This window comes from Oculina patagonica, chromosome 4, assembly GCF_052425735.1.
Source record: "Oculina patagonica isolate OP01 chromosome 4, crgOcupat, whole genome shotgun sequence".
Classification (NCBI taxonomy): domain Eukaryota; kingdom Metazoa; phylum Cnidaria; class Anthozoa; order Scleractinia; family Oculinidae; genus Oculina; species Oculina patagonica.
Genome location: NC_135761.1, coordinates 28,222,332 through 28,232,201, shown reverse-complemented (window position 1 = coordinate 28,232,201; position 9,870 = coordinate 28,222,332). Strand labels below are relative to the sequence as shown.

The 9,870-nt window shown below is 42.9% G+C and overlaps 1 protein-coding gene across 1 annotated transcript; it reads right to left on the bottom strand.

Moving 5' to 3' along the window:
• Positions 1-238: 238 nt before the first annotated feature.
• On the bottom strand, positions 239-9,584 carry LOC144652746 (uncharacterized). The gene is made up of 6 exons (XM_078512801.1): positions 9,323-9,584; positions 6,663-6,881; positions 6,387-6,490; positions 4,410-5,459; positions 3,097-4,099; positions 239-2,728 (listed from the first exon to the last, which is right to left on the bottom strand). The coding sequence occupies exons 1-6, from the start codon at positions 9,519-9,521 to the stop codon at positions 1,830-1,832; spliced, it is 3,474 nt and encodes a 1,157-aa protein (XP_078368927.1). The 5' UTR covers positions 9,522-9,584; the 3' UTR covers positions 239-1,829.
• Positions 9,585-9,870: the final 286 nt, after the last annotated feature.

The window sequence follows — 9,870 nt, the reverse complement described above, 5'->3', positions numbered from 1 at the left end:
TGGATTGACCCCCGCGTCGTCACGTTACTTCTTTCCGTCACGCGTTGAATTAAAAATGTAAAAATTGAAAGAGCGACATATCACATACAACCAGGGGCCTGCATACAACAGATAAAAATACCTTGTTAAACGATCGTAACACTACGTATACACTTGTCTACATTGCGAAAAAATAGCAAAGTCTTTTATTAGAACTTTTTCTGTTAAAACAATTACAATGTTTTTAAAATACCTCCGAAAGTAAAATGATTATAAACTTGAACCGAATGTTGTGACTATCTTCTGTACCTCACTTCGACTCGCTTCTGCTGTCGAAGAAGTATTTATTACCTTCATAGGTCGTGTTGTGTCGAAAAATACATAAAATAAATGTTTTTTTGTTTTTTTTTAATAAAAGGCAATAAGGAAACATGAAATCCGCAGCGCGTATTTGTATACCGTGCTGTTGGATTCATTTTTATGTGGACGTGAGTATAGCGTGCACATAAAATCTTCTATGCACGTCTAAATAAAAAGGTATATGAGTATGAATTTTTAACAATGAGGAACTGATTATCTTGCTTCTTAAGCTATCGGTCCCATAAGCAATTTACTAAGCGTTTTAATTCTGAAAATATTTTGGCAGTAACGCAAACCTGTAATCAGTCACGCTTTGCGTCGCTAGCTATATTTTTGTCGTTACTTTATCCTTTTAATTTTCAGTCTAAAAATCAAATCTATTTCCAGTGTTGCGGTCCTTTTCCCTATTTCACATTTGGCCACATTCTACACAGCATTCGCTTTTGTCAGCAACCAGAGCCCTACAAGGTGTGAAAAAGAAACCGCGTGTTCGATTTTTTATTTAAAACATGTCAAACAAACATACTTATAGGCCAGTAGGCCCGGGCCTACAACTTTTTCGACCCGATCGTATTTCGAAAATGTACGATAACAAAAATTCAGGCTGAAACGCTTTCAAGATGAAATAGAAAGCAATTTGTAACGACCCTTACAGGGCCGTACTAAGGAGTTTTTGTCTGCGGGGGCAAAGTCCGCTAAACTCCGCTGCGGTGGCAAACTCCTATATAGCTACAAAAACTAGCCAAACAAACTCGAACATTATGTTAGAAATTTAGTTTTCCTGGCGAGGGCAAACTCGGGAGCCTTCTAGAGTAGCCAGGTGACAGACATACGCACAATCGCATGCGCCGAAAAAGACGAGTACACGGTTTCTTTTGGAATGAGTGATAACTGGCGCAATTCCTCCCTATAAAATTTTATAGTTTAGGTGCTGTATAATACACATAACATCGGAACAAAATGATGGAGAAGGCATTCTAGAGATTCTTGATCCAAAAAAGCTTCCTCGGCGGACCTCCTCCGCCAATAACATCTCGAAAATGAGCACTTTTGATTGACCAAGCCTACAGCAATTCAAAAAGCTGGCTACGCCCCTCAAAGTGTATCAGAAAAACAACACTTTCATACACGTCCAATCAGCAAAGCAAAAGTAGATCTTATACAAGAGTCGGATTACAAGGCTGTACAGTAACCTTGTATTTCTGTCTCGAAATATCAATACCAATAAAAGATATGCATGGTTCTTTAGTTTTTTAAGCAGCACCGCAGGGGCGGATCCAGGATTTCTCTTAGGAGGGGGTGCAACACTAAGGAAAGGCGTAACTGACTGGTGACAAAACAAATTTTAACAGCGAATACATAGCTGCAGATCATCTCAGGGAGGGGTGTACATCCCCTGCAGCATCCCCTAGATCCGCCCCTGCACCGAGATCATTTTTTACAATACTAGTGTGACCTGTGAAAACGTTATTTAGCTAGCGTTCGATTTTTCACTCATGGAGCTGACAAGTACAGCCGGCCACGACTTCATTCAGCAGGTCAAGGTAGGGTCGTTTTCGGCGAATGGGCTTAGGTGGCACCTCCAACTGCAGTTCCTGAGAAATGGTTTGTAGCATGTCTAGTTTTAGTTGTTCTAGTGTTCCACCCTTGGCCATGGCGCAAATGTCGTACTGATTGTACGTGATAGGATGCTGGAGTCTGATGGCGTTAACACTTTCCCTTGCCCGAGTAAAGTTGTCCTCCTCTTCGCTTGCCCGGATATCAGCATCATCGGGGGACTGTTGGCGGATCTTCGCAGAACGACGTGAAAAGTAGGACGTGACTTGCTGCGGTGTCAGGAACTCGGAGACTTTAAATAGGCGTACGCCATCAGTCCCAAGGGCGTGTCTCATTTCACGTGCAACTACATTCCCATCTAACTTTTTGCCAGTGGATTGGCCGATGGAAAACTTCGCATCAAGGTACGCTTTCTGCCGTTCGTTGAAACGATAGGGCTTTTTGGTACATTTTAAAGCCCAGCCTTCGCCAATGACCTGGTCTGATGATGTCTCCTTTGAAACTGAAACTGCAGCGGGGATAGATATGCAGCCCACACCCTCCTCCAGGCGAGATTTGTAACCAAGTTTGGCAAGGTCTAACAAAGTCCGCTTCTCTAAAGACCGTGTGCATTGTTCCAATGACAGGTGTTTTTCTAGAGAAGACAGCCTTTGAAAGACCTTGACACATCCATCTTGGGGACAGGAAAAGACTGATGTTGTTGCTTCTTCGGCACCTGGGTGGGTATTTTCTGATACCACCTCCGCTGGCTTCTCTTTCTCGAAGCGTTTTGTGGCCAGAGATTTGAATCCGCCAGGAGAGAATTCTGACGTAAGCCAACTGTAACAAGGGTCTAAAAAAAGTGCAAGAAATCACGGTCGAATACATTAGTGGTTATTTGGCTGCTGTAGTTGTTGTTGTAGTTTGTTTTTGCATAATTCTTAGAAAAGAATTTGCCTGTTATGGCGGTTAGTTTTCACCAATGACTAATTGGCATCTTGAATGCATGAGTGTTAATGTCAGGCTAAGTGGTTGATATTTTTTATATATTATTCATATTATGAAGCTGACTATTAGATAAAGATATGACCAAATGAACAATACGCGGTGAGCCAAAATTGCAAGCTAGTGACAAAAAGGTCGCATGTAAAATGAAACTGATAATACAAAACCACTCATATACAAAAACACAAAAGACTAACATATATTCTTTGTACGTACCTGATGATGTCTTCTCCACGGTGATCTCCTTACCCTCTCCAATGCCATAGGCACGCCAGGCTGTGATAGCGTCAGCGATAAATTCGAAATCGTTTAACTTGCTGATGGCAGGGATCTTTCTACTGTCGTCTTCTGAAGGTAAGTCTTGAATAGTCTCCATTGAAACAACCCGGACTCCTTCTACCCCTCCGTGTGAAAGAAGAGCATCTTTCAGCTGATCCGCCGTGGTAACGTCGTTTCCTTCATTAATGAAGATTCTGACATGGGATTTGCATGTTGCTGCTAACCTGTCTGCAGCACCTTTTCCACCTTGTGGGTCAGAAAAGTCAATGCGTTGGATTTTGATGCCAGTAGAGGTTGATATCAGCGGACAGGCAAGAATAGTTGAAGATGAGTGGTAACAGCCAGCGTTGTCTTGCCTGAAGTATGCTCTTCTGATTTCATTGTTCTCCAGCTTGATGGCCCTAAGTACATCCTGCATTATTTTGACCACGGAGGAACTCTCTTGTTTGCATGTTTGGATGATGTGAACAAAGCCCTGCCACTGGAGCACGCCATCTAAACGACGATACACCACAGAGATGTGCCATGATATTCCACGTTTCCCAAACCAGTCTGTCTGGGACTCTCTGTACTTCTGCGGGAGGAACTTCATCGCCCAGTCGTTGACGATTACAATATCTCCCTCATCGAGTTGCTCCAAAGCATCTAACCTTGCCTGGTCTTGGTTGAATGATCTTAAGATATGGCATTTCCAGGATAGAATTGATAGTTTCGCTGTCTGGAACAGGAACACTGCTTCATCTTTTTCGACGTCCGACGGAAACTTTGTTTCTTTGAGAACTTCTTCAATCTCTGTCAGGTTTTCAGCAAGACTCTGGCATCTGTCACACCTGTCCGTGTGGTCATGGTCACAACGTTGCTGATAATGTGCATCGGTACTGTCGCTAAGAGCAAACACTGGACAGTGGTCCGCTACCTGAGAGGTGTTGCTTATGTGAACCTGTTGATAAACCAAAGTTAACACATAAACACACTGCAACTTAAGCGTGGAACAGGATACGTTGCTGTTTTGCTTAGTAAGAGCGCTCGCAGCTCCCGCTCTGCCCCCCAACCCCCACCCACCCCCCAACCCCCACCCAACCCCCCCCCCCTTCCGTCGGTCCACAATAAAACCAAAATGTCTAAATTTCAATTCAGTCGACCTGGATAGAGAAACCGCATGAAAAACAGTTAGAGCTGATGTGGCTATCTCTCTTATAATACGATAATATAGCATTTTATTCATTTTTTTTAATTATACTAGTCAATACCTTGTAGTCTCCTTTTAGATACAGCTTGTCTGTTTTTAGTGCTTCTGCGATCTTCGCCTCCCACTCTTTGCCCGGTCCTAGGAAAGCAATTTGGCGGATAATAACAGCTAGGTCGTCGAATGCACGTGCACCCTCCGCTGCAAAATAATCTAACCCCTGTAGAGATTTTCTAACTGAAGCACTACATTCTGAGAGCACCCGTAGCATAGTCGAATCACTGAATGGCTTGAATTTAGTTTCCATACAGTACTGCTTATATTGCTGTACCACCCTCTGCGGTATCATCAGGCGAATCACATTGGGCACTTCGATTATGTCGCCTGAAGAAAGCTTCAGATGTTTCAGACCAAATGGAAGGTCTTGAATGAGATGCGGACTCGTAATGAAGCCGAGGAAGTGATCAAGTTGACAAAGATCCACTCTTATCCTTGTAGTTGGCTGTTTTGGTACCTGAGCTCCCCTACCAAACTGTAATTGATGAAGATTAGCCATGGTAAAGCGGTACCTTGTGAGACCTGGAATGAACCGAGAAATGTCGTTGAAGCTTCCCACTCCTGCCATGATAGAAAGCACTTGTCTGCGAGTATCCCAGCTGGCTGCGTTGTGGTATGCTTCAGCTAAGGCCTTTAAATATAACTGTTCTGAATGTGGTAACTCGTCAACACCCAGAGCCTTGTTCATAGCCGAGGAAGAGGTTAAGCTTTGCCACAAATTACCAGCGTTGTCAGGAGAAACCGTCTTCAGAACAGCTGATACTATTTCGGTAGCTCTCTTTGTTTGGCGTAGCTTCGTTCTTTCAGTTGAATCGCTCCAGCTGAGCCACGGTCTTCCCAATGGTTCAAGTTCGCAGGCCAGTAGAAACTCGTTGAGCTTTTCTCGTGGCTTGTTTGCGGTTATAGGAACTGATTCGTCACTGTAGGTAGATGCCGTGCTTCCGGTGTCCGGTGAAAGAAAGGTTTCGTCGGTGATTTTAAGTTGGCCAAACGTTTCTGCAAAATCCTCGACAGAGTTATCACTATTGCTTTCTTCGGGAGATGACATCTTGCCACTCTAGAAGAAAAGTTATGTATCAGTTGTGTGTGTCTGTTTTAATATTTTATTATCGCAGTCACCATCAGTATCATCAGTAAGGTCATGCATATGGTCGTTGAGACGGACCTGGGAACTAATACGTCAGGACGAGACAATAGCTCTTTTCGTTTGGGGCGGAGGGCGTGGCACGAGAAACGAAGGGCTCTGGGAACACAAAATCTTTAGTCCTAGAATCTAGGCCTTCCGGTCTTCATGTATTCAGTAATGCTGTTTCTGAATACTGTGTGTGTGTCACGCTGTTTTGGAATTAAAGTTCGATTTAATACAAACATTCTTTGTCTCACGAATCTTCACTCCTCTTGCCAAGGCCCTGCCGGTTAAGGGAAACAAAAAGAGTAATAGTGACGAGAAGGACACCGAAGGGACAAAGCAAAGTGTCCGTATTAGAGAGGGGTTTGTGTTATAGAGGTCACCACTATGACGTCACTTTGACTTCATTGACAGCTTAAAGGTATTTAATAACTGCAGTGAGGCCGATACTCTTCTTCTGACTGCATCTAAATCATTCAATATGCAGCATGAGGTTACAGTGTCTATAAGAAGAGTACTTTATTGTACATTTCAGCTACATGTACTGTAAGCTAATCGTTGTTACTTTTGAAACCACAAACAGCAATTTTCTTATAAACACCGCTAAAATATCGTTGCCTTATTACGAGTGTCCAGATTCCGTTGGCCGTATTAAAGAGGATCTGTATTATAGAGTTTTTTCTAAAAAAAATATATGAGAATTTTGTTGGGACATCGGGCATTGTCCGTAATAGAGAGGTTTCCGTACGGAGAGGCTCCGTCTACTGCACAAAAAATCAAGGACATCTGCGCGAAGAAAGTAACACAAAAGAGGAAACTCCTAGTCACTAGGCTTAAACTAGTCATTTTACTTACCTCTGGAATAGGTTCTCCACATGACTGAATTTCTATTTCTGGAACAATCTTTATTTCCTGCTCTTCTTGGCTTGCCAAGTAATCCTTGCACATCTTACATATCGCTAAGATAAGAACGAAAACAACAATTAATATCGATCTCCCTTCTCTGTATTCTTAGTCTTGTTTGTTATCGCCTACTATAATAGATTTTAGCCCCCATCCCCCCCCCCCACCCCATCACCGAAAAAAATGAAAATGATAACGTTAATAAACAAAAACTAGCATGTTACTTACGAGATCCAACTGGTAAAAGTATTCCTGTAGCTCTCAATAGAAAAGCAGATTGTATGCTGTCCAATCTTCGATCACCCTTGACTGTGTCTTTTTTATGTGCTGCTTTTACTGCAGGAACGCTACATCTCACTTTAGAGCATCTCCAACGAATACCATATTCTGCTCTGTGGCGTGGACATATTGTCAATAACTTGTGGGACTCGTCTACTGCGAAAACCCCTGTAAAAAGAAACAAGTAATGTGAGACCCGGGGACCGGACTCGCATATGAAAGGAACGGATATGTCGTCTAGAGGGAGTGAAAAGTGAAAGAAAAGTGACGCCAATTTTTGTAGCCGTCGTGGGTAAAACGCAAAGGGCATACTTCAAACACTCTGTTAGTGGTACAGAACGTTCGTACATGAAAAATGATAACATGTACTATAAAAACAAAAAAGCTTCAGCCACGCCTAGGCTGGTCTCATTTACCGTAATGATTCGATTTAGCGACCTCCTTCCTAATAAGCGCCCCCTTCCTACTAAGCGCCCCAGTTCGAATGTGCTTTTGGCAATAAGCGCCCCTATTCCAAAATCCGTCCCCATTCTTATTAGCGTCCCTATTCCAATAAACGCCCCCATTCTAAGAAGCGCCCCCATTCTTATAAGCGTCCCTATTTCAATAAGCGCCCCCATTCTAATAAGCGTCCCTATTTTGATAAGCACCCACATTCTAATAAGCGCCCCCATTCTAATAAGCGCCCCCATTCTTAAAAGCGCCCCTATTCTAATACGTACCCCCATTCTAATACGTACCCCCATTCTAATACGCACCCCCATTCTAATAAGCACCCCCATTGTTATAAGCACCCCTATTTTGATAAGCGCCCCCCTATAAACTGCCCCTACTGAAGTCATCAACGTCGAATATATAAACTCATGAACATTTGTTCCGTACATGTTTATATTTACTGCTAAAATAAACAATTATTTTAAACAATTTATTACTGTCACATTTTCTGTTATTGTTAGTTACTTTAATAATTATAAAGTTTCCTTTTGGTCGTTTCTCAAAAAGTGCATAAGCGCACTCCCTTGAGATGCCAAAAGTAAATAAGCGCCCGGGCGCTAAAAGAATCATTTCGGTTAGGACGAATAAAGGTTAGGGCTAGAGTTTTTGACAAAGTGTTGCTCTAGTCCCTACCTCTGATTCCTGTTCATTGCCTTTCCAGTGAGAAAATCGGGAGGGCAAAACGCAAGGGATGGTGTCGGGGAGCGAGAGAAGCTATGTTTCGTTCCAAACTCCACCCCTTCGAATCGCACCGCCCGTTCTCCGCTGCCGTCCGTCCAGTTCTCTCGCGTGCTTTTGCCGCGCTCAACGATCGAAACAAAAATACCAAAAAATGAGGGCTTTGAAAGTTTAGCCCCTTCCTAACAATAATAAGCTCATAAGATTACTTTTTGCTTGGGCGCAGAAGATACACAAGGGGCTGCAACTGGCCGAAATGTGGCTGACATCCAAGGGGCAAAATGCATTTCTCCCCTGCCCACTACAACGCAGCTCCAAATCATAGCCACGAGGGGGGGGGGGGAGGGGGAGTGTTTCCCCCGGAAAGGGTACCTTTTTTTTTTAAAAGGGCAAGGATTTCACAAGTTAGGGCATGAACATTTGTCATTTAGGTTTTTTCAAAGGGACTTTAATTAAAATATTTCGAACAGTTGCAATTTATAGCTCTACATGAAAATGACAAGACAACGTCGTGTTTTAAGTGTAGTGCCAGGTCTTTCAGGTGTATGAAAGGGATACCTTTTTCAGTAAAAGGTATACGAAAAGGGTTTAATTTCTGTCAAAGTGGTATTATAAAGGGATAAGGGTTAGCCTTCGGGGCGAAGCCTCCCCGTATAAAGCTATTTTGGGTATCCCGCCCCCCGGGCCCGGGGGGGGGTACTCAAAAAAGTTTTGTACGGGGAGGCTCCGCCCGGAGTTCCAACCCCTTACCCTTTTATATACTATTTTGATAGAAAAAGGTACCCCTTTTTTATACCTTTTATTGCAAAAAGGCACCCCTTTCATATACCTACACGACATCACATTTACCTAAAACGGGAAGTTTTCTTGTTATTTTTATGTAGCGCTTAATAAATTAAAACGATACAGCCAAAAGTTGCGTCTGCTCGAAATATATGATATAAAGGCCTTTTAAAATAACATTATGGCAGATTTCCCTACCCTTTCATATACCTAAACTTGTGAAATCCCTACCCTTTTATATACCTGGAGCCTGAAAAAGGTACCCCTTTCGGGCGGAGCCTCCCCGTATAGGCCATTATAGGGAGTACCCCCCCCCCCCGGGCCCCCGGGCATAGCGATCCTACAATCTTCTGTCGATATTCTGACTCCTGAAAATATCTGTCAACAGGAGTGATATGAACACAACCTGTCCAAACCTGTGTCCAAACATAGAGAAGCTATGGACACGCTGTAAGCAGTGTAAGCTGGTTAGACCTTTTAGCATCCAAAACAAGCACGCTTCTCGCGTGGGCACGCGCGAGGCTCGCGTTTGCCGCTTGCTCCATTTCGCTGTTCTGCCAGCAAGAAAACTGAGAAAATCCGGGCACGATGGATGACAAGATGCTCATATATATTTATATATATATATATAAGAAGACATAGTGAAGCGTTACCTGCTCTAGCTAACAACAACTTCCATTCACTATCAAGGGAATCATCTCCACTTAGGCCGTATAACTGACGATGTCCCGTGATGTCTCTATTACAATCTCTCAATGATAAATATTCTTCTTGGCCCGGATAGTCCCTGCTTGATCCACAGGCGGTCGCGTCATCCAGTAAAGCGGAAAAACCACACGATGGAGATGCCATACGCAAAACTAGGTCGAAAAACAAACCATTTCCACTAACCAGCCGCAATTTATTGTAGCCCGTAGCCTTGTTGCGAAAGTTATAATTTGATTAGTAGTAAAACTACGACATGTGCGATGTTGCAACTTCCTGAAACATGTACATATAATAATATAATTATGAACCTCCAAAAGCTTTGTTATCTTTTTTCTAATCAAGAATAAGTGTACCGTTTATACAATCTTTTGAAAATCTTTTGAAAATCTTTTTATTTGTTTCATTTTAAATACCGTGACGGAAGGAAGTAACGTGACGACGCGGGGGTCAATCCAAAGGTCAGTCCGATTTCTTCGCTCACGCATTTCTAAAC

What these genes read in the sequence shown, in the direction of transcription:
- LOC144652746 (XM_078512801.1), bottom strand. Translation starts at nt 9,521, where the DNA reads ATGGCATCTCCATCGTGTGGTTTTTCCGCTTTACTGGATGACGCGACC. An exon ending in ACTTTTACCAGTTGGATCTC is followed by an intron (nt 6,491 to 6,662) that starts GTAAGTAACATG and finishes TTCTTATCTTAG; the next exon opens with CGATATGTAAGATGTGCAAG. An exon ending in GTGGAGAACCTATTCCAGAG is followed by an intron (nt 5,460 to 6,386) that starts GTAAGTAAAATG and finishes CTTTTCTTCTAG; the next exon opens with AGTGGCAAGATGTCATCTCC.